This window comes from Triticum aestivum, chromosome 5A, assembly GCF_018294505.1.
Source record: "Triticum aestivum cultivar Chinese Spring chromosome 5A, IWGSC CS RefSeq v2.1, whole genome shotgun sequence".
In the NCBI taxonomy this organism is placed as follows: Eukaryota; Viridiplantae; Streptophyta; class Magnoliopsida; order Poales; family Poaceae; genus Triticum; species Triticum aestivum.
The window spans coordinates 616308-640062 of record NC_057806.1 but is presented as its reverse complement, the minus strand read 5'-3'; the positions used below and the strand labels follow the sequence as shown (position 1 = coordinate 640062).

The 23755-nt window shown below is 47.0% G+C and overlaps 3 protein-coding genes across 4 annotated transcripts; all 3 read right to left on the bottom strand.

Moving 5' to 3' along the window:
- Nucleotides 1–1106: 1106 nt before the first annotated feature.
- LOC123106243 (uncharacterized) lies at nt 1107–2192 on the bottom strand. Of its 2 annotated transcripts, XR_006451246.1 has the most exons (4): nt 2108–2192; nt 1927–2012; nt 1568–1770; nt 1107–1471 (listed from the first exon to the last, which is right to left on the bottom strand). XR_006451246.1 is itself a non-coding variant. In XM_044528460.1 (3 exons), the coding sequence occupies exons 1-3, from the start codon at nt 2134–2136 to the stop codon at nt 1264–1266; spliced, it is 621 nt and encodes a 206-aa protein (XP_044384395.1). In that variant the 5' UTR covers nt 2137–2188; the 3' UTR covers nt 1117–1263. The 2 variants fall into 2 exon arrangements, 1 of the variants encoding a protein (XP_044384395.1); XM_044528460.1 differs by having other exon boundaries at nt 1117–1471; nt 1927–2188.
- Nucleotides 2193–9622: 7430 nt separating this feature from the next.
- On the bottom strand, nt 9623–11104 carry LOC123101902 (uncharacterized). The gene has a single exon (XM_044523143.1). It carries the CDS (start codon nt 10898–10900, stop codon nt 9860–9862), a length of 1041 nt encoding a protein of 346 aa, XP_044379078.1. The 5' UTR covers nt 10901–11104; the 3' UTR covers nt 9623–9859.
- Nucleotides 11105–11369: 265 nt separating this feature from the next.
- LOC123101901 (casein kinase 1-like protein HD16) lies at nt 11370–17222 on the bottom strand. The gene is made up of 16 exons (XM_044523142.1): nt 16780–17222; nt 16320–16442; nt 16159–16232; nt 15993–16062; nt 15846–15901; nt 15298–15369; nt 15118–15212; nt 14837–14903; nt 14627–14756; nt 14300–14518; nt 14083–14210; nt 13068–13242; nt 12899–12989; nt 12289–12446; nt 11882–12070; nt 11370–11775 (listed from the first exon to the last, which is right to left on the bottom strand). The coding sequence occupies exons 1-16, from the start codon at nt 16864–16866 to the stop codon at nt 11716–11718; spliced, it is 1794 nt and encodes a 597-aa protein (XP_044379077.1). The 5' UTR covers nt 16867–17222; the 3' UTR covers nt 11370–11715.
- Nucleotides 17223–23755: the final 6533 nt, after the last annotated feature.

The following is a 23755-nucleotide window of genomic DNA, read 5'->3' as shown; positions in this document are numbered from 1 at the left end:
TGGTGAACGGCCAGGGCGGAGCTATGCTTGCTGGGAGGCGGTGTTGATGCGGGCGGCGGACGATGCGGGAGAAGCTGAGGAGGAGGTGCTGGGAGCAAGAGAGAAAGAGAGGAGAAAAATATGTCGGGCTCGCCGCGACTCCCGGGCCGGAGGATTGAGCAAGGGCCCATGGTGATGCACGAGTGTTGATGCTGGCTCACCGGCGACGCCCCAACCGGAGGAGTGAGCAGGGGGCGGCGCGCGGGTGTGGAAATCGGCGGTGACTAGGGTTTAGAATCCGGAAACTGATACCATGTTAGAAGGGAGAGCGGGATTTAGTGAAAATAGTTCGTTGTATTGCTTGAGCCTCGTGGGCATATATATAGGAGTACATGACCTATTTGAAGTATAAGACAAGCCAGAATACTTCCTAGTTTATCCTATGTTTCTTAATACAATCACGTTACTCAACAGGTCCAACGAGCGCCTCCTCCGGTCCTCGGTGCGGACGCATTCATGGCACCACTCCGACGTAACGCCTGAGGGACCAAGTCCGGCCATTTAAGCCAGACGACGGCAGCCCATCTCTATGTCGTCCCCATCCCTTCCCTCTCCATCCCCTCGGTGCCGCCACCTTCCATCTGCTCGCCGTAGCTGCTAGCCATGGCCCGGCAGAGGATCACCATGTATGCGATACTGACTCCAGAGCGTCGGTTGCAGCTGCTGGAAGAGATCCATGCTTGGCGCGATGTGAGGGTTGCTATCGGCCTGCCTCCGGATTCTTCGTAGCCGGAGAAGGAGCACGCAAAGCCGGAGAAGGAGAATGCTACCATGGTGGAGGCGGAGCCGGAACTGCCGGAGGGCACACGGGAATATCGACAAGTTACTTTCACCACGATTCATATTGATTTAACGTTATAAGTGTTATGTGGGTGGACCAGAGCTGAGGTATTTGTTTTTGCTTGAACAAATACTTAGTTATGATTAGATGACCAGCTCACGCATGAGTGTCCGCTGACGGATGAGGTGTCCGGTTTGGGGCGTCAGCGTTGGAGATGCACATAGACGCTCCCTAATTTCAAAAGCCTAACTAGACTCGAAGTTAAGAAAAATATCCCTCAAATCAAATATTAAATATGCTTGAAGCTTCCCACATGCATTGTAGAAATCCGACTCTAATCATGATATGTGAATGTGAGTTAACAAAATAATCAAACCAGGAAAAAAGGAGCCTCCAATATAATGTGCTCACATGGAATGTTGGGGAGATCGTACGCTAGCTAGCTAGGTTTGTACAGGAGGAGGGGAAAGTTTCTTGTAGGAGCCGATTGCAAAGGCGATGGCAAAGATGAAGGGTCCGAATGCTTTCTCCATAAGGTGATGGTGATCCGTCTTAAGAGAGGTGTAACACTCCGGGGGTTTACCACGCCTCCCCGGCCAGATCGCCGCCACATCGACGAGATATAGTCGTGCCGCCCACAACGCCAATAACCTGCACACGCCCACGCCCACACCCACACCCACACCATTAGAGAAGTAGTGATCTAAATGCTCTTGTATTTATTTATGAAGGGCTCAACTCACTCACCATGCGAGGATGGCGAAGAAGATGCCCAGCGCGAAGCTCAAATCAGAGACGCCGTCGCGGCGCACCCAGCAGCATCCGTGTCGGAAGGTGAAATACGAGACGCAGCCCACAAGGACAGCCAGCTCGGCCAAACCCACCACCAAAGACAGGCTCATAGGGTACACGCACTCACCCCTGTCGTTCAACCTGATATCCTCAGGCTTCTATATATTTTTTTAAACAAAAAATTACAACAACCAAGTAAGTATAGTACGTATTCCGTTCCGTTAAACACATGCAAATTAACAAACAACCAAAAACAAACATAATACTAGTACTGCTAGTATGAATAATATCATGTGGAACATGTGCTTGCTTACCTCGGGCCTTGTGGCATTGTTGGCGAAAATCAAGGCCGCTACGCCTAATACTACCACCAAGTCAATTAGGAACCTTTTTAACTTTCCTGTGTTCATTTCGTTCTTGTCAGTTTGGTGGTAGAAAAAAGAAACAACAAGAGAAATAAGATGGATTGTTAAGATTAAGACATTATGGAAATACATGCACTCGCAATTCACATGGAGATGCATGCCATTGCCGCAGCCACGGGACTGAAATTTGTGTATGGGTCTGGTCGGCTTCTTGCGTATGCATGCTTGCATTGATTCTTATTATGAGGAAGGAACCATGTCGAAGCGGGGATGCAAGTTGTGGGGAGGGGAATGAAAGTAGGTGAGCGGGCGTTTAGCGGTGGAGCTAGTTTCTCGTTTGTTTCTTCCTGTCCCAAAGTAAGTGGACCTCCGACTTTCTTGGAGAGTCAAACTTTCTTAATAAGGTTGTGATGGGGACATCCTCCTTCAAGAGGCCATGTTAGTAGCATGGCAAATCGGCAAGAAGGATCCTCTTGGCTGCCTCGTGTGCATGCAGAGGTTGGACTACAATGTTAGGCCAGTCATAGTGAGAGTAACATAGCGCATTTAAAAAAAAATTGTTTATGTGACAAGTAGTTAATGAGATGCTCCGTCCCCCAACCCTAGCCTCCCCTCCTCCTCACCCCCAACCCTAGCCGCCCCTACTCCTGACCCCCCCCCCCTTCCCTTCCTCGCCGCCGCCTGAGGCAGCCGCCGGGCAAGCCCGGGGCGCCAAGGATGGTGGCGGCGGGGCCTCGGTTGCCCTGCTTCTGCGTGGGGACCCCAGATCTAGAGCGGTGCCTCCATTGGCAAGGCACGGCCGGCTAGCAGCCGTGCGGGCGGTGGATCTCATGTCCCGACTGCGCGGGTGGCGGGATTCGGTGGTCGTTGGCGGCCGGCGGCGGCTTCTGCGACGGTCGGTGCGCGCGATCTGGCGCCTCCCCTCCTCCCCTGGTCGGCGTGTGCGCCAGCCTGGTCGGGCCACACTTCCTCTTGGTCGCCGGTTCTGTACAGGAGGTGTTGCTGGTGGCGGGGATCTGGTTCAGGCGAAATCCCTAGCCGGCTATGACCGGCCGCGCCGACGGCGACGCCTGAGGGTGCCGTTCCTTCCTTGGAGGCGTCAGTATGGACTGATCTCTTCACTTCACCTTCCCCTAGTTCTCCCAGGCGCAAGCCCTAACTTTGTTGGGCGGCGGCGGCGCTCACGGCGCCGTTCCCTTCTTGAAGGCGCCGCTTTGGAATCTTAGGGTTGGTGGCGCTTGTGGGTGGTGGACGACGGTGGTGGTGTGGCCCGATCCTAGCATGGATTTACGTCCGTTGCTTGGAGATGGACTCGCGTAGATGGAGGTCATCGGCTGGCGTCATGGTGGCGTCAATGGCGGAGGACCTGCCAAGGCTCGCGTAGGTGGAGGTCGTCGTGGTGGCGTCGATGGTGGAGAACCTGCCAAGGTTGTCACCTCTCTGCTCTGAAAATGGACCAGTGGAAGATGGCGGCGACAACACATGTGAGTGCGTCGGACCGGTTTGAGCCCCGGACCCGGCAGATGGCTCGGTCGGGGCCTCCGGCTTTAGATGTTAAGCTTAGGTGAGAGGTCTGGGTATGTGGCCCAGCTTGCACCCTTCATCATTTGGATAGGAGTAGCGGCAAATGTTGCCAAGATGGCGGATTTGGACATATTGTTGTTCTACTTTATAAGGTCCTCGAGAATAATCAATAAAATGGCCGGGGATCATCCTCCTTTTCTAAAAAAATAGTTAATAAAATGTTATAACATAATATGTTACTGCAACATAGCGCTTCTCAAGACATGATGAGTAAGCTAATAAATGAGACCATCTATGACATTATTACTATATTACTTTACATTATAAAAAAAAGTAAGTTAGACTAATGTCATATGCGTGACGCTAGTATAAGTTACTCTCCACTATAACCAGCCTTAGTAGCATCAAGGCGAGGTAATCAGCATGGTGGAGGACGTGGAAGGGACGGGATTGGGATAGACCAACTGACCAAGTGTGTTCTGCCTTGTGAGCTTCCGACAAAGACAAAGAGAACAACGCTTAATTAGCGTCGGAAAGTGAGTTGATCGATCGGGCGATCGTAGCCATCAGTCGTGCGCGCACACAGTTGTTTCCCTGTTTAATTTTTATTAATTATATTTCTTACAAATATATGCTACTAATGGCTATGACCATATTTTGTTGATTTCCGGCAAGAGGAAGCAGACGGTATCGGTGCTAAAACTGGCAGATCTCGGATAGAGGGTTGCAAGCTTGATGATCTGAGCTAGATGGTAACAGAAGAAAGTAGGGACACATTGTTTAACCAGATTCAGGCCCCTACTTTTTACTTTTGATATATTGATTGTGATGGGTTGCATCCAGTGTAGTTTTTGGTTTCTTTGCTGGTTGCTTCTTTTGGTGCTCATGACGAGCAACCCGCTCAATGGTTCTGGAGCACTTCTCGCATCGGCGTGTATGCCTTGAGGAACGAGCAGATCTTTGATCAAATCTTTCTATTCTTTTTCTGCTAACCAGGTGTCTTCCATAACACAGTATCTTGATACTATGTCTGATAGCTTAAGAAACATTCTGAATCATCTCCGTGCGAAGACTATGGATGCCTTCATTATGACAATTCTAACGGAACGCCAAAATAGCTTATGTATCGCAGTAATCTAGGATCTTATTTTTTACGAACAAGAATCTCATCCAGAATTGCCGAATGGTTTTTCTAGGCTTCTGCTTAACATAGGCCAAATCCTAGACGTCGGTTGGTCCCGAACCCCCGGGACAACATGCGACGTGGGGGCAGAGCAAATCCGAATCCGGATCGATTTGACATTGTCCTGCGATGCAAGGGTGGCTCAAGGGGACCCTTGGGACGTTTGCGGGGCGGCGTGTTCGAGATCATCTTGAGAGCGCGGATCCGATCTCCAAGCTCGATTCAATCGACTGTGGCCGCTGTTCTTTGAGGGGTGACCCGCCGGTTCCTCGGCCATGGCCACCGGACTGTCCTCGGCCGGATCCGAGGATGCTCCACAAATTGCTTAGGTAGTACTAGCAAAAGGGCCCCTACGTTGCAATGGAGTAAAAAACCATAATCTCCAATGGCCATGACCACATTTTGTTGTATCACCGAGATACAATATCACTCTCAATTTCATGAAATCATAAACAATTTTTGAAATCATGAAATAAATAAATTCATGCACATATTTGAAATCGTGAAGACTTTTAAATTTTTTTGAACATTTTCTAAAATCAAGAACATTTTTTAATTCATGGCCATTTTATACTATTATAAAACATTTTAAAAATTATGCACATTTCTTAAAACAATTTTCTTGAGTCCGTGAATTTTCCTAGAATTGATGGACATTTTCTTTGGAAATTGGTGGAACAACTTTTCAAATTCACAAACTTTTTGTTTTGATTTGATGAACTGTTTTTGGATTTAATGAACATTTTCTGAAATGCAAGATCATTTTTTGAATCAGCGAACATTTTATGAATGAATAAACTATTTTTTAAGTCATGAATAGTTTTTTAATTTTTAGGGTATTTTTTTTACAGAAAGACTGTAAGGGAACCCCTACAGTATAATTGGTGCAACAAACCCAAATTGCAAGTACCGTGCCTTGAACCTGGGTGGGTGAGAAGGCATCATCCCCTTCCTACCACTAGGCTATACCTTAGTCTGCTTTTTAGGGTATTTTTCGTTCATGACATTTTCTGAATTGCCCTATTTTTGTTCAAATCATCAACATTTTTTAATACACGAACTTTTTAGAAAATCATGAACATTTTTTATTTTCCAAACATCTGTTTTCAAAAAAAATTGAATAAGAAAACATATTTTTACAAAATAACAAAAAAATGAATCTACAGACATTATATTTAAAAGCTCTCAATTTTTTATTTTCGAAACTTTTTTAAGTCCCAACTAATTTAAAGTATAAAATAACAGAAACGGAAAAGACAAAGAGAAAATAAAAACGAAATATAGAAAATAGGCCGGTCGGACATGGGCCGGCCCAACGGGCATGTCGCATCTCTCCAAGCGCGCAGAGCACTGTATAAGAGGTCCCTACTGCATGGGCCGGTCCAGGCGGGGAATTCCCTTGTGAGAAACATTTTTTATCACTTATAGATGGCATTCGTATGTAATTTTTTGCAACCTTGGAGGAAAAATCCATGACATACCGCCGAAAGCAATAGCCCTTTGATTATTAGTTAGTTATAGATATAGATTTTAGTTTAACTAGCAAAACGGCACGTGCGTTGCAAGGGGTGAAATAAATCATAATCTTAAATGGCCATGACCACATTTTACTGCATCACCAAGAGACACTATCAGTCCCATTTTAATGACATCTTGAAAAAATTGAAAATCATGAACATTTTTAAACTCGTGTACATTTTTCAAATTTGTGAACATTTTTACATATTTTCAAACATTTTCTAAAATCATGAACATTTTTAAAATTCATGAATTTTTTCTAAAACATTTTTCTTGAATAGGCTAACATTTCTAGAGTCAAGAACATTTTTTTTTGGAAATTTATGGAATAATTTTTTAAATTCACAAAAAATGATTTAATGAACATTTTTGAACTGCATGATCATTGTTTGAATCAGCCAACATTTTATGAATCAATAAACTATTTTGTAGGTCACGAAGATTTTTTGAAATTTTAGGATATTTTTCAATTCATGAACATTTTTTGAAATGGCGAAATTTTGCTCAATTTTATTAACATAGTTTAATACAAAAACTTTTTGAAAAAAGCATGAACATTTTTTGATTTCGCAAAAATTTGTTCCAAAATTGCAAACATTTGTTAAAAATCGCGAACATTTTCTGAATACACAAACATTTATGAATTATTAAGCACTTTATCTCAAAATTATCTTTTTTTAATGTTTGAAATCTTTTTAAAGTCTCAAATTATTTAAAGTAGAAAAAACAAAGACAGAAAAGGAAAATGGAATTTGAAAAATAGGCCGCCTGGACATGGGCCGGCCCAAAGAGGCGCATTGTGTCTTCTCCCATCGTGCAGAGCACATTATAGAAGGTTTCTACTGCATATTGGGCCAGGCGCCCTAGCCTTATCGGGCTGAGGGGAGGCGCCCTGACCTTATTGGGCCAGGCGCACAAGTCCCTCAAGGCCCGTGTGGCTTGGGAGATGTGGAAAGTCCACCTGTGTATGGAAAAAGGAGGGAATTGGACTTGGAGTCCAACTCCTCCCCCTTGGTGCGTGCCTAGGGCTTGGAGGGCTGGCCACCACCCCCCTCCACGTATATATATAGAGGGGAGGGGGCACCCCCAAGAGGACACACAAGCCTTTGGCCCCCCTCTCCCTCCCGTTACTTCGTAACTCCTCCGTCTGTGTTGTTTCGGTAGCGCTCGGCGTAGCCCTGCCGGAATCACTCCACCATCATCGCCGTCACGTCGTCGTGCTGTTGGTGATCCCATCTGCTTCTCATCCCTCGCTTGCTGAATCAAGAAGGAGGAGACGTCATCGAGCCGTATGTGTGCTGAATGCGGAGGCGTCGTCCGTTCGGTACTTCATCGATTTGGATCGCGATTGGATCGTGACGAGTACAACTACATCAACTGCGTGATATATGCTTCCGCTTAACGGTCTATGAGGATACGTAGACACACTCTCTTCTCTAGTTGCTATGCTTCTCTTAGATAGATCTTGGGTGTTCATAGGAAGTTTTTGATTTTCATGCAATGTTCCCCAATACAGCGAACCTCTGCAACCAGAAATCGTTTGCCATCTCCTCCCACGAGTCTGGTCTCTCCCATGAGTGTGTGAAGAGAAGCTACCATTCACTCCCCTGGTAGTACTGCAAGCATAGAACACGCGTATGAATCATACTTCTACCAATTGATTTTGACTATATGAGAGAGAGAGAGAGAGAGAGAGAGAGAGAGAGAGATTAGGTGCGAAGATATATAATATGGAAGATAGAAAATTTGAGGAATTTTGTCAAAATTCGGCGCAATCATCTAGATTTGTTTGGTTGTCATATTATTGGGGAAGAAGAAAAATAACAAAAATTCCTTGCTTAGTAAACCAATCAAGCAACATAAAAAAAAATGGAGTACATATAGTATGACTAATTTACTACTCCCACTATAAACTAATATAAGATGTTTTAGACCACGACTTTAGTGGTCTAGAGTGTCTTATATTTATTTGCAGAGGAAGTACGTTGTGAAATTAGGACTATCATTTTAGCTTATAAGGTTATTTTTAAACACATTGTTCTATAACTCACTTGCACTCTCATCATTCATATTTAATTTTTGCCAGATCAAAGAAGCGTACCATTTTATTTTACAAATACCCGCAAGCACATGCTCCTGATCATACTGACAACAAGTTGTATCCATGAACAAAATCCACTTGAACTTACGAAGGGAGTTCAGTAATAACGGGAATCATCAAGTTCCAAATCTTGAGGAGCTCAAATGCAAATGTGTGAAGCCACCCGCCAAGCAAATATTCTAATCTTCTGTGGGACATTAGCTTTCCAAATAATATTCCAGATCCTTCTTTCCCCGTTTACTGCTGCACTAGAATTTCCCAGATTAACCTTGGAGTCCATGAGATTCTGTGCAAGCATGTACGCACTCTTAACTGAAAACATGCCACTTTTCTCATGATGCCAGGCACAAAGTTGCACTTGCGGAGTTGAATTTGGAAGCAGGACTGGGTGCTATTTTTTTTAAAAAAAACTTGAATTTGAAATTTGAAATTTATAAGGGGAGGTTTGAGGGGAGGTGTTAGAGGCGGGGTCGGTCTGGGTCCGGTCCAGGAGGTTTGGACGGACCGACTCGTCGTCTGGCCTGGCCTGGCCGTGAGATAAAAATTCCTTCTTTGTCGTCTCTGCTCTGCTCTGCTCTGGAGTTCATCAATGGCGGATAGTCGAGAGCTGGGCCGGCGGCGGCGGCGGCTGGAAGAGCGTCGAGGAGCAGAGCGGGTTCAGAATGTCCTGCTGCTGCTGCCCGGTGATGCACAAGGGGATGCTCTACTGCCTTGGACAGGAGGGTGCTCTAGGGGTCTACGATCCCGGCGAGGCGACGTGGAGCGCGCTCCCCAAGCCCGCCGGCTTCGGCCCGGAGCTCGCCTACAAGAATTGCCACCTCGTCGACTCGCCGTCCTGACGGGCAGCAATGGAGCCCCGCCCATCTACGTGCTGAGGCTCGACGAGGCCAAGATGGCATGGAAGAGGGTCAAGTCATTGGACGGCCAGTCCCTTTTCACCGGAACGACGTCGTCGGTGTCGGTGGCAAAGCCGGCCGTCGAGTCCATGGCCGACAAGGTGTACCTTCCCAGGCTCTATGGCCGGCCGCAGGTGATCCAGGCGGTGCTCGCCGCCTCCGATGGTCGGCTCTTCTTCGTCGGCAAGGCGGCAGAGCTGGAGCAGCAGGGATTGGTCACGGCGTCCGGCGGTGGGGTTGACGGCGGCCCCTGGTGCTACGACATGGAGTCAGACTCCGGCGGGCAATTCCTGGGCTCCAAGACCCTGCTGCAGTCCTTTTGGGCTCATCTCGCCGGATGAGGATGACGATGATGATGATGGAATGGTTATAGACTGACCGGCATCCATCCATGAAACTGGTCTTGCCATGTACAGTAGAATACACTTGTAATAAAGATTGTATTATGCTTATCCTACAAATCAAAAGGAAAAAGATTGTAGTATTATACTTGCATATACTATATGATATTAAGATTTTTTGAACTATATATATATATATATATATATATTCTACTAGAGCATGTCTAGATGGAGTTCTTCTAAGAAGTAATCTTTTGCCCTCCCTCTGTTTGTCTGTCTGTCTTATGTTGTTGCAATATGAATGGAGAATGGAGCTAATCTATGAAGATGATGATGATGATGTTGATGAATTGTTGTTGTTGTCGTTGTCGTTGTCGTCGAAGCGGAGGTGGAGCGGGACGCCGGGGGTGGGCTCGACGACCTTTGCGTCGGGGAGCGCGTCGGCGAGCATGGCCCTGAAGGCCTGGATGGTGCCCCGGGTGGAGACGAGGGCGGCGAGGAGGCCCTTGGCGTCGAACTCGCCGTTGCTCATGGGCACGACGTAGCTTGGGCGGAGCAGCCTGGCTAGCTCCACGGCGTCCTCCTGCCCGGAGACGAGGGTGAAGTCGGCCGGGAGGAGCTGCTTGACGACGGGCGTGATGAGCACGTCGGCGCGCAGCGCCCTGTCCCGCAGGAACCCGGCGTCGTACACGCAGTGCGGCTCGTAGTAGACGCTGGTGTTTTTGCCGGCGGTGACGATGTAGCCGTTCTCCGGGCGCTGCCACGGCGGGCCGAGCACGGGGCCGGCGGTGGCGAGCACGGTGACGGCGGCGGCGGTGGTGGACTGGCCGGGCTCGAGGTAGGTGACGTGGGTGAAGGGGAGGGCGGAGAGGATGGGGCGCGCGTTGGGCGTGGCGACGACGGGGAGGCCGGGGCGGATGGCGGCGAGCTGGGTGAGGGTGCGGAGGTGGCAGTGGTCGTCGAGGCTCTGGGTGATGAGCAGCAGGTCGGCGAGGAGGCCGGCGTCCGGCTGTGGGTGGGAGTTGGGGAGGGTCTTCTTGGCGGCGTCGAAGAGCCAGGGGATGCCGAAGTCGAGGTTGCCGACGAGGATGGGGTCGACGAGGACGCGGAAGCCGCCGGGCAGCTCCCACAGCCAGCCGTTGAACTGGAGGTAGGTGAGCTTCACCGCCGCCGGAGACGACGCCGAGGTTGTCGCGGGTGTGGTGGAGGAGGAGGAAGACTGTGTTGCGTTGATGCTGCTGCTTGTGATTCTGGTGGTGGTGTGGTGGATCGGTGCTGGCCGACGGCGAGGTGTGGAGGTGGAGGTGGCGCCGCCGGAGAGGATGGAGGGAGGGAGGAGCCTGAGGAGGAGGCCGGCCATGGCTGATGGCTCTTGTTGGATCTATCTGTCCGGCTTGGGTTTGGGTTTGGTCTCGTTGGAAGTGGATGGTTGGCAATGGTGGTGGAGGTGTGGCCACTTGTACGCCTCCGGCTCCAACTGCTCTGCTTTCTCTCAAAAAAAGAAAATCTCTTTATTTATATTTTTTTAACTTAATATATACTCGTACATATGTATTGACTGATTGTACAATAATAATTGTTTGCTTGTTGACTGATAATAATTCTAATGTGCACTAGTTGTTGGCAAAAGTTAAAAAGATAAGGTACAAGTGCCAAACTGCTTTGCTAGCTTAGCTTTCATGGACATGTCTGTATTTTAGCAGGAATGTACTATAATGAGAAGCGATTTAGTACTCCCTCCGTCCCAAAATACTTGTCATCAAAATGGACCCTCCGTCCGAAAAAAAATACTTGTCATCAAAATGGATAAAAGGAGATGCATCTAGAGATGAAAAACATGCATGGTACAAGAGACCAGCAACATAATCATCATCATGACTAGCAGTGAGTCAGATACATGATGAGGAAATTCATTCATTCACAATCCATCCAAACAAACTCACTACAATCGATGCTGCAGTAATTAAAATTAAAATTAAAATTAAGCAAGCAGATGCTATGAAAATATACACATGAATGGGATGGGATGGGGTTGGGGTTGGGGTTGGGTTGGGTGTCAGCAACATGAATCAGGTCTGGATAAATAGGACTCACTCAAAGAGCCATCACCTACTACCAAGGATGCATTGCATCCAGCTCGCTCCGCGGGCAGCCATGGCTATGGCTATGCTACCGCTACGCCACCGTTCGCCCGTAGCAGATCCCGGCGAGGTAGAGGTTCTTGGCCCACTTGTCCTGCAACATTTTCATTCCAACTCGGTCAGCAAAAGCTCTCCAATCCATAACAACTTGCTGCTTTACTAGGGAGGGAGGGAGGGAGGGAGGGTTCAAGCATGCATACCTTGACATGCGCGCTGGGGAACTGCGACGTCCGCAGGGTCTCCTGCGTCTCGTCCCGAGGCCGGCGCCTCGGCATGCTCAGGATCAGGGCCGACTGGTCCATGGTCGCCGCCATCGCCGTGATCCGGTACCCGTTGTCCCACCGCCTGTGGACGCCCTCGCTCGGGTACAGAAAGTCCAGCTCCACCACCTGCCACCAGTAACAACGTTTTACAAAGTCAACTATGAGACAACCAACAAGACAGGCGGCATCTTGGAATGTGTGCGACTCTGGGAGTTCAATCTTACACGCCTTTGCAAACAGTGGCATGTGAAAGAAAATATGGAGCGAAAAAAAGCCATACACAACTCATGTTTTGCTCCATTTATTTAAGGAAATGCTTCAGAATGATGAAATCACAATCTCACCTGGTCGGTGAACCCAGCGTTGCGTGACATCACTATGGCCCATCGGCTGCCCGACGTCGCCATCGACGTCACGTAGAAGCCTTCCTTCCATTTCTTGTTTATCCATTTGAAAGGGAAGGAATCGCTCACCTTGTAGGACTGCTGCGTGTATGGCGTGCCTGCCAGTCATCAGAAATACCACAACATATTATAGCACCAGCTAAGCAGTTATATGTATAATAAAAAAGTTTCCCCGCAAAACAAAAATCTACAAGAAAAAGCAACACAGGAATCATGAACAGGGGCTCCCATCAAAAGATGGCAACTGCAATCTGGTAAGCAGAGAAAATATCACAATCTGGTAGCAAGATACTCAGATGGAAGGTGCCTGTTCCTGCCATTTCAGATGACTGATCCTGCTGTTGGAACACAAGCGGATTTGGAGCAGCGACTTCGCTCTCCTCTCCAGGTTTACTTCTGAGGCTGATTCACACAGATGTGGTACATTGCAAGACAACTAGACTCACCAGGAGATACATGCTTACTATCTATACCGCAACATATGCGACAGCTAGGGAAAAAACAGAAAGTAAAGACTATATCTATACGTAACACAAAAAGATATGCATACCTTTGGACATCACTACAAGAGAGCTTCCGATGTTGGCGCCAGCGACAGAACTGATGTAGAAATTTTTCTCCCATTGTTCCATAATCCAGTCCTGTTTTTTTTTTGGTTAAAATGAGTGCAAATGAGGAGAATTAAGTTACACGAGGGACAGATGGGAAGTTTCTTCTACCTTGTGAAGGAAATGTGGAGACAGTTCATAGACTTGATCCGTGAAGCCAGTTCCAGCATCCATAATGATTGCCCAAAGATCAACACATGATGATATTGAGCTTATCAGAAGACCATCCTCATTTCCTTTCTCCACGTGTGGCGCTAACCTATTGTCAGCCACATTATAGTGGTACCTATCAAGGAAAATAGTTAATCAGCCTGTATACAAATAAACTACATAAAAAGATGATGATGATGGTGCATCAATCAATGCAAACAATGAAGGAGAATACTCTAGATTGTCAGCGTATTTTGGTTCCCAGCAAAGATTGTAAAGTTTCCTTCATTTATAGTCCCTCCGTTTCTAAATATAAGTCTTTTTAGAGATTTCAATATGGACTACATACGGAAGTATGTAGACGTATTTTAGAGTGTAAATTTTTCATTTTGCTCCGTATGTGGTCCATATTGGAATCTCTAAAAGGACTTATATTTAGGAACGGAGGCTTGAGTTCTCCTAACAGGTTATAAACTACAGGCAACTCTGATGGAAATATATGGGATGTGGCACATGAGCTTCACAGGTCTCGGTGGAAAGGTAACTTTTTACCGTATTGCTATGCGTACGAGGGCATTATAATACATCATATCAGGGAAGGATCATCATACTCCAGGCCTACACGACAGGCAAATTGCCGACACAAGAAAAGTCTTATGTAAGGCATTTTTTGCTGATACAAAGGAGTGTGCATATCTGACCATGGCTAACAACATCTGCATTGCCTGTTACAGCTTACAGAAGCCAGTATGAGCCTAAGATGTAAACACAATGTGCTGGAAAGTACACGGTACACAGGTTCCATGAATACATCTAAAGTAAGTCTGTGAGCTGCTTTATGATTGTAACAATTAGGGTAAACCCTCAAAGCTGAACTTGAACCAGTAGATAACTGTCAAAAGAAATCCTAATATGATCCTGTGGGTTTCACTAAAACAATAGAGGAGAAGAGTTAGCTTGAGAATCAGAACTGTACCTCTGTTTCATGGGTGATCTAGAATTATATACAGAAATCCACTGTGTTGCTGGAACACCCAGGCGAATCTTCTTTCTTGCATTGCTATCGTCATCGTCATTAAGCAGCCTAGAACGCTTCTGCCCTACCTGCAGGGAATGAAAGAATTTAGTAACACATGCAGTGTTTTCAGGTTCACTTAATAACTCCAAATCATGTGCAATGCCCTAACACGAACCTTTTGGGCTCCATCGGTATTGATTGGTCTGATGGAAGGGTTTGGTCCAATTAAAACATCGAACAAAGAAATCAACTTGGAGTAGTTTGGTTCCTCATCAAACTTCATGTTGACTACAGTCTCAAGGAATAGCTTAAAAGGTTGAGGACAGAGGCCGCAAAGGATATCAGGTGAGGTACTCATCTTTCTCTTGCACACCAGAAATGATTTATTATCACCCTGCAAACACACACACACACACAATATCTATATGAGATTCTCAAACAGATATGCTACAAAATGATGGTGAATGGGCACAAAAACTAAATAGATTAGACAATATGATACCTGGTATCCTTGCCATGGTAACCTGCCTCGATGGAGAAATACTAGTGTATAAGCCAGTGATTCCAAGTCATCTCTCCTGCTTGCAGTTCTTCCTAAATGCGCATGGGCACTAGCATATCTGACTGTTCCTCTACACCAGGAAGACAAGATTTAGAACATCTGCAGATATATAAGATCGTATGGAACTAACAAATTTAAGGCATGGCAGACCTGAAGGCATCCGGACGTTGATCATAATCAACATGCTGTTGAGTAGCAGGATCTTTCCACTTTGTTGCTGCCAAATGAAAAAAAAAAATCTTAGATGATCCAAAGTTCCAGACACAAAGCAACATGGAACACTGAAGGTCTAAAGCAGTCAAGAATATCAAGTTTGAATCATCTAAACTACCAGTACACTAGCAACAGTATTCTACCAGAACACTCGGAACTTTCACCGCTGCAGTGTAAACTAACAAGTAGCAAGAACATGGATAAAGAGGTTTGCTTACCTAATCCAAGATCTACAAGAAAAAGTTTCTTTTCTTGAGGAGTTCCAGGCTGACCGAGAAGAAAATTCTCAGGTTTGACATCTCCATGTACATATCTGAAAGGAATTTGTACCAGCATCATGAGAAAGAGGGAAAATGCCTGATGCATTAGACATAGCTAACATTTGGATGCCTGCTTACCCTTTAGAATGCATGCTTTCCAGGATAGAAATGGCCTCTGCAGCAATACAGGCTACCATTTCTGATGACATGCTGAAAGTTTTCGACACAAGTTAGAAAACCAGGAAGTAACAAACTACACTGCAAAATTTAAGAATAGGTGCAAGATGAGAAATAATTCATCGAGTGTGAAAAAAAAACTAGTCAAGACTCGGCCCTTCAACTACACTGTTATCACGTAGATATGTTAAATCTAACCAAAAAATTTCTTCACATGCAACAAAAGAGCTTGTTAGTGTGAGAACGATGTAATGGGTGCATGAAAAACAATAATTTCTGCTTCAAACATCTTAGATACAGGCATACAGCAGAAACAACTGTTATATTTCTAAAAAGAAAATGTATGGTATATGAAGCAAGTAGACATTCATAACAGTGCGGTTGTATGTTTGGAAAGAGCGACTTCCAAGAGAAGCAGCTACTAAACAGCTTCCTTGAATACAACCAGATAAAAATAAAAGGAAGTCGGTCTAAGCCATTAGGAAGACTAAGAGAAGAAAGAAACTCACGTCTGCCCTGCTGAATTCCAGGAATCCCACAAGCTAGGCCCCAGCATATCCATAATCTGCAGTTTCACAAGAAGGATAAAACAAAACGTTGTGCTCCAAGGGTAACGTCATCCAGCAAAACGGTTGGAAAAGGGCAATAATTCATACCATGACATAGTAGTCACCCTGACGGCCTTTATAATGCACCTTGGGCACACCATGAGTACCTCCAAGAGCACTGGTATATATACAGTAGAAAAAAAAAAGTCATGACAAAGATGATGACACGAAGCATGAAGTTGTGACAAGGAACGCTGACAGAATAGAGACTTACGAATAGACATGCCACTCGTAAGGAGGGCCGTACTTGCAGCCCTTGCTGGTGTTGTGCTCAAATTTGATTGCAACCTAGAAATAAAAAGCACAAAACATATGAATGAATGAATGAATGAGAAAAAAGCAGAAACAAACAGAGAGACAGAGAGAGATTGGCACCTCCTGAGCACCGGCGCCGCGGCCGTTGCCACCGGTTAGGCGGCGGCCGACAAAGACGTGGCCAAAGCCACCTTTGCCGAGCTTCCTCTCGACCCTGTACTCGGGAGATCCTCCTATCTGGACCTGATGATGTGGCAGAAGGCAGTGTTATTAACTTGATGGGCATTCATCGCTCACAAGTCAAAGTTGTGTCTGCCTCTGTAAAACCAGCATCTTTTCTTCATTTGTAATCAAGATAAGACCTAGTGGCCGGCATGAAAGTAAAAGCTTGTGGGATGGGCCTTTCATTGGTGAAGTGAACCAATCAAATCAAGGAAGGTCAAAATTGATTGGTCGTTTGCTCTCAGATCTGCTGAGAGACGGCCATGGTTTCCTCCTATGTGTGTTGGTAGTGGATAAGGGGATGCATTCGTGTTGAGCTCCATCAATGGAAGGGAGAGGGAGAGGGGGAGGGAGGTACCGTCTCGGGGAACGGGGCGGTGTTGCCCTCCTCGTCGTCGTTGCCGGCGGCGGCGTTGTTGGCGCTGACCCCGCCGCTATCCGCCATCCCCCCTCCTTACCTGCTCGCTTTCTTGCTTGCTTGCTTGCTTGCTGTAGGGAGGGAGGGAGGGAGGGAGTCTGGGGCTCCTGCTTGGCCTTGGCCTTGGCGGCGGCGGCGGCGATGGCGATGGCGATGGCGATGGCTGCCCCGGTGGCCGGTCACGCGACGGGGGCGGCTGCCCGCGGGAGGGACATGGTCTCTCTCGTCCGGCGATCCGGCGATCCGGCGACCGGCGCTTTTGGTTTTCTGTCTATCTACTAGTATCTGGCTAGGCTAGGCTAGGGCTTGCTTGCTTGGGTTGCTTCCCCCTCTCCTCTCCTCTCCTCTCCTCTTCTCTTCTTCCTCCCCCCCTTTGCTTTCCTTTTTCTCTCCCCAAAAAACAGTGAGTCAAGCCTTTCTCTTCTCATCACCATGAAAGAAAAAGGAAATTACAAAACAATATAATAGGAGAGGCAAAACCATATAGTACAATATTGTGGTAATGGATTCGTTTCATAAATACATAAATAAATATATTTAAAAAAAAGAAAAATGAGTCTTCCGACCCGAGGGCTCGAGAGAAGGTAGCCGCTTTTTCACCCGCCTCGTCCGGACGTGACGGGCTGTTTCTTTGGTTCCCTGCGAGGTGGCGGCGAAGGCCGGATTTGACTTTGGTTCAAACTCGCGCCTGCGCTTTCTCAGGGGCGTCGTCTCCAAGCCGCGGTACCGCATTTCTTACGGTCCATGCTTTTTCTGTAAGGGGGGCGTGTCTGAGGTGGAACATCTCTTCTCCGGCGTTGGGCCAACGGAGAGGGCCTAGCGGCGTCATAGAACCATACTGCTTTTTTGGCACTGCTGATATTCGATTGTGATGTGTGAGTAATGCCCTCTGGGTAAGGGTCAAGGCATGGCCTCGCAGCCCCGTGTGAGGGTGCATTTAGCTCTAAATTATTTTTCGGTGCGATGACAATATATTCAGTGGGACTAATGACAATAGTCAAAATTTATCTCAATTTATTGTTTCCTAAGATGCTTGTTAGGGAGAGGATTGAGAACCCCCCCCCAACCCCACCCCACTTCGAAAAGATCAAAGGCCTGGTTTTTTGGTGACTCGGAGGTTTTTATTTTGGTTTTATTTGTGTTGTAGAGAAATCGCACTATCAACGGGGATAAAGGTGAAAGAATGGCGGTGTGGGATGGGAACACCCTAAACTTATACACTTGTCTTCCTACACCTACCACTCAAGAATGGAGGTTCTTCGCCATCAATTACATACCCTCATTGTGCCCATAGGAGACCCCCCCCCCCCCCGCACACACACACTTCAAAAAGATCAAAGGCGTGGTTTTTTGGTGACTCAAAGGTTTTGTTTCAGTTTTATTTGTGTTGTAAAGAAATCGCACTATCAACAGGGGTAAAGATGGAAGAATGACGGTGTCGGAACACCCTAAACTTATACACTTGTCTTCCTCCACCTACCACTCGAAAAGGGAGCTTCTTTGCCATCAATTCCATACCCTCAATATGCCCATAGGAGATGCCCAGAGTATATGGACACCCCGTGCGCTTACCTAACACGGGCGGTCGGGCTAGCTACTTGCTCTCTAGACATCCGTGCCCACGGGGTACTGCATATGCCTCTAGACACCCCGTGCGCACAAGTGGTATTTTCATCTCTAGACACCCCATGCGCACAGGTCCAACTTAGCCCTTGCGCATGTTGTCCACGTTTGAAAACAACTGCTTGAGGATGAACACTATAAAAAGCCCCCTTCTCCTACCTCCAACCCTAATCCTTTTGCCTTGTTGATACTTGATGATGACCTCGGTAGCCATCATCATCCTTCACTTGTAACCCCCTCGCACGAGGTACTTCCACATCAATTTAAAAGAAAGCAGGAGTAGGGTATTACCTCGACCATGAGGGGCGGAACCTGGTTAAAAAACCCATGCAAACTTCCCTCTGGTACTTTCGGCTACACTTTCCCCTGTTGGTATATAAAGGTGTGCCAAAACAATTGCTACAGTGAGATAAACAATCATATATATTGAATGCAAGGTCAAGTGACCAAAGTAAACCATGAGTAAAATGGTAGGGTTAGGGATAACCAAAGACTTCTGAGACAAGGATGCATCTCAATGTTTACTTCTTTGGAGGGAAGCTAGTCAACGCTAGAGGATGAGTGTTAGAGGATGAGTGTTACAACGGAGGCTCACCCTATTCTCCTAAAGATATCACTATGGAGGTGATTCTCAACCACTAGTGGCAGACATTGAGGCATCCACCAAACCTTCACAAGCTTTTTGGGGGTAAGACACACCTTGATTCCTCACGACAAACCCATATCTCGAAGAGTGACACAAACAAAAGGGAAACGTGATATGTCTCCATCGTATCTACTTTTCAAACTCTTTTGCCCTTGTTTTGGACTCCAATTTGCATGATTTGAGTGGAACTAACCCAGACTAACGCTGTTTTCAGCAGAATTGTCATGGTGTTATTTTTGTGCGGAAATAAAAGTTTTCGGAATGACCTGAAACTTCACGGAGAATACTTTTGGAATAAATAAAAAATATTGGCGAAAGAATCAACCAAAGGGGACCCACACCCTGGCCACAAGGGTGGGGGCGCGCCCCCTATCTTGTGGGTCCCACGTACCTCCATCAACCTCAACTCCAACTACATATATTCACGTTCGGGGAGAAAACAAATCAGAGAGAAGGATTCATCGCGTTTTAGATATGGAGCCGCCGCCACCTCCTGTTCTTCCTCGGGAGGGCAGATCTGGAGTCCGTTTTGGGCTCCGGAGAGGGGAAATCGTCGCCATCGTCATCATCAACCATCCTCCATCACAAACTTCATGATGCTCACCGCCGTGCGTGAGTAATTCCATCGTAGGCTTGCTGGACGGTGATGGGTTGGATGCGATTTACCATGTAATCGAGTTAGTTTTGTTAGGGTTTGATCCCTAGTATCCACTATGTTCTAAGATTGATGTTGCTATGAATTTGCTATGCCTAATGCTTGTCACTAGGGCCCAGTGCCATGATTTTAGATATGAACCTATTATGTTTTCATAAATATATTTGTGTTCTTGATCCTATCTTACAAGTTATAGTCACCTACTACATGTTATGATCCAGCAACCCCGGAGTGACAATAGTCGGGACACTTTCCGGTGATGACCGTAGTTTGAGGAGTTCATGTATTCACTAAGTGCTAATGCTTTGGTCCGGATTAAAAGGAGGCCTTAATATCCCTCAGTTTCCATTAGGACCCTGCTGTTGTTGGGGAACGTAGTAATTCAAAAAAAATCCTACGATCACGCAAGATCTATCTAGGAAGCATAACAACGAGACGGGAGAGTGTGTCCATGTACCCTCGTAGACCGAAAGCGAAAGCGTTTAGTAACGCGGTTGATGTAGTCGAACGCCTTCACGATCCAACCGATCCAAGTACCGAACGTACGGCACCTCCGTGTTCAGCACACGTTCAGCACGATGACGTCCCTTGAGCTCTTGATACAGCTGAGGACGAGGGAGAGTTTCGTCAGCACGACGGCGTGGCGACGATGATGATGAAGTTACCGGCGCCGGGCTTCGCCTAAGCACTACGACGATATGACCGAGGTGTTAAACTGTGGGGCACCGCACACGGCTAATAGATTGTCTGTTGTGCTTTGGGGTGCCCCCTGGCCACGTATATAAAGGAGGGAGGGAGAGAGGCCAGCGGCCAGGAGGGGCGCGCCAAGGAGGGAGTCCTACTTGGACTCCTAGTCCAAGTAGGATTTGCCCCCCCTTTCCTTTCTTCCACCGAAGGGAAAGGAAGGAGGGGAGAAGGAGAAGGAAGGTGGGGGCCGCGCCCTGATACGTCTCCGTCGTATCTACTTTTCCATACACTTTTGCCCTTGTTTTGGACTCTAACTTGTATGATTTGAATGGAACTAACCCAGACTGACGCTGTTTTCAGCAGAATTGCCATGATGTTGTTTTATGTGCAGAAAACAAAATTTCTCGGAATGACCTGAAACTCCACGGGATGTCTTATAAAAAATAATAAAAAATCCTCGCCAAAGATGAAGACCAGGGGGCCCACACCCTGTCCACGAGGGTGGGGGGCGCCCCCCTAGGGCGCGCCCCCTACCTCGTGGGCCCCCTGGACCTCCTCCGACGCCAACTCCAACTCTATATATTTGCTTTCGGAGAGAAAAAAATCGAGGAGAAGAAATCATCACGTTTTACGATACGGAGCCACCGCCAAGCCCTAAAACCTCTCGGGAGGGCTGATCTGGAGTCCATTCGGGGCTCCGGAGAGGGGGGTTCGTCGCCGTCGTCATCATCAACCATCCTCCATCACCAATTTCATGATGCTCACCGTCGTGCGTGAGTAATTCCATCGTAGGCTTGCTGGACGGTGATGGGTTGGATGAGATTTATCATGTAATCGAGTTAGTTTTGTTAGGGTTTGATCCCTAGTATCCACTATGTTCTGAGATTGATGTTGCTATGACTTTGCTATGCTTAATGCTTGTCACTAGGGCCCGAGTGCCATGATTTCAGATCTGAACCTATTATGTTTTCATGAATGTATGTGAGTTCTTGATCCTATCTTGCAAGTCTATAGTCACCTACTATGTGTTATGACCCGGCAACCCCGAAGTGACAATAATCGGGACCACTCCCGGTGATGACCATAGTTTGAGGAGTTCATGTATTCACTATGTGTTAATGCTTTGTTCCGGTTCTCTATTAAAAGGAGTCCTTAATATCCCTTAGTTTCCATTAGGACCCCGCTACCATGGGAGGGTAGGACAAAAGATGTCATGCAAGTTCTTTTCCCTAAGCATGTATGACTATATACGGAATACATGCCTACATTACATTGATGAATTGGAGCTAGTTCTGTGTCACCCTAGGTTATGACTGTTACATGATGAACCGCATCCGGCATAATTATCCATCATTGATCTGGTGTCTACGAGTTTTCCATATACTGGTTCTCGCTTATTTACTTTCCCGCTGCTACTGTTACAATCACTACAAAATACCAAAAATATTTACTATTGCTTGCATTACTCTTTTGTTACCGTTACCACCACTATCATATTACTGTGCTACTAAACACTTTGCTGCAGATACTAAGTTTCCAGGTGTGGTTGAATTGACAACTCAGCTGCTAATACTTGAGAATATTCTTTGGCTCCCCTTGTGATCAAATCAATAAATTTGGGTTGAATACTCTACCCTCGAAAACTGTTGCGATCCCCTATACTTGTGGGTTATCAAGACCTTTTTCTAGCGCCATTGCCGGGGAGCATAGCTCTATTCTTTGAGTCACTTGGGATTTATATCTGCTGGACACTATGAAGAACTTGAAAGACGCTAAGATAACAATTTATCCCTCAACTACGAGGGGAGGTAAGGAACTGCCATCTAGCTCTGCACTTGATTCACCTTCTGTTATGAATAAGCTTGCGACACCTAAACCTGCTTCTGCTATTCGTTCTGATATGTCGCATGTTATTGATGATGCCACTTCTGCTATGCATGATACTTATGATGAAACTACTTCTATGCCTGATACTACTGTGCCCCTTAGTGAATTTCTTGATGAACAAATTGCTAGGGCTAGAGAGAAAGAAATTATTGAATCTGAATATAATGATGAGAGTGATGATGAAGATATGCCTGTTATTCCTGAGGGTTATGTTTTAGATATGGAATCTTCTGCCGCTATTCTAGCTTGCAAAGATAGATATGACCTTAAGAGGTTATTAGCTAAATGGAACAAAGAATTGTTGGGGAACATTGCAGAAAACAAAAAAATTTCCTACGGTTTCACCAAGATCCATCTAGGAGTTCATCTAGCAACGAGTGATCGGATTGCATCTACATACCTTTGTAGATCACGCGCGGAAGCGTTCAAAGAACGGGGATGAGGAAGGCGTACTCGACGTGATCCAAATCACCGGAGATCCTAGCGCCGAACGGACGGCACCTCCGCGTTCAACACACATACGGTCAGCGTAACGTATCCTCCTTCTTGATCTAGTAAGGGGGGAGGAGAGGTTGAGGAAGATGGCTCCAGTAGCAGCACGACGGCATGGTGGTGGTGGAGCTGCAGTACTCCGGCAGGGCATCGCCAAGCTCTATGGAGGAGGAGGAGGTGTTGGAGAGGGAGAGGGAGGCACCAAAGGCGTGGGGTGTGAGGCCCTTCCTCCCCCCACTATATATAGGGGGCCTAGGGGGGCGGCGGCCCTAGGAGATGCAATCTCCTAGGGGGGCGGCGGCCAAGGGGTGGGGGGCTTGCCCCCCAAGCAAGGGGGGCGCCCCCTTTAGGGTTTCCCCCACCCTAGGCGCATGGGCCCTAGGGGAAGTGGCGCCCCAGCCCACTTTGGGCTGGATCCCTTCCCCTCTTCAGCCCATGGGCCCCTCCGGGATAGGTGGCCCCACCCGGTGGACCCCCGGGACCCTTCCGGTGGTCCCGGTACAATACCAGTGACCCCGAAACTTGTCCCGATGGCCGAAATAGCACTTCCTATATATAATTCTTTACCTCCGGACCATTACGGAACTCCTCGTGACGTCCGGGATCTCATCCGGGACTCCGAACAACATTCGGTAATCACATACAAGTCTTCTTAACAACCCCAGCGTCACCGAACCTTAAGTGTGTAGACCCTACGGGTTCGGGAGACATGTAGACATGAACGAGAAGGCTCTCCGGTCAATAACCAACAGCGGGATCTGGATACCCATGTTGGCTCCCACATGCTCCTCGATGATCTCATCGGATGAACCACGATGTCGAGGATTCAAGCAACCCCGTATTCAATTCCCTTTGTCAATCGGTACGTTACTTGCCCGAGATTCGATCGTCGGTATCCCAATACCTCGTTCAATCTCGTTACCGGC

Coding starts and splice junctions, on each gene's coding strand:
- LOC123106243 (XM_044528460.1), bottom strand. CDS start 2,136: ATGCATCTCCATGTGAATTGCGAGTGCATGTATTTCCATAATGTCTTA. Junction 1,771..1,926: donor ACAATGCCACAAGGCCCGAG/GTAAGCAAGCAC, acceptor AAAAATATATAG/AAGCCTGAGGATATCAGGTT. Junction 1,472..1,567: donor TTCTTCGCCATCCTCGCATG/GTGAGTGAGTTG, acceptor GGGCGTGTGCAG/GTTATTGGCGTTGTGGGCGG.
- LOC123101902 (XM_044523143.1), bottom strand. CDS start 10,900: ATGGCCGGCCTCCTCCTCAGGCTCCTCCCTCCCTCCATCCTCTCCGGC.
- LOC123101901 (XM_044523142.1), bottom strand. CDS start 16,866: ATGGCGGATAGCGGCGGGGTCAGCGCCAACAACGCCGCCGCCGGCAAC. Junction 15,902..15,992: donor AGGGTGACTACTATGTCATG/GTATGAATTATT, acceptor GTGAAACTGCAG/ATTATGGATATGCTGGGGCC. Junction 14,211..14,299: donor ATACCGATGGAGCCCAAAAG/GTTCGTGTTAGG, acceptor CATTCCCTGCAG/GTAGGGCAGAAGCGTTCTAG.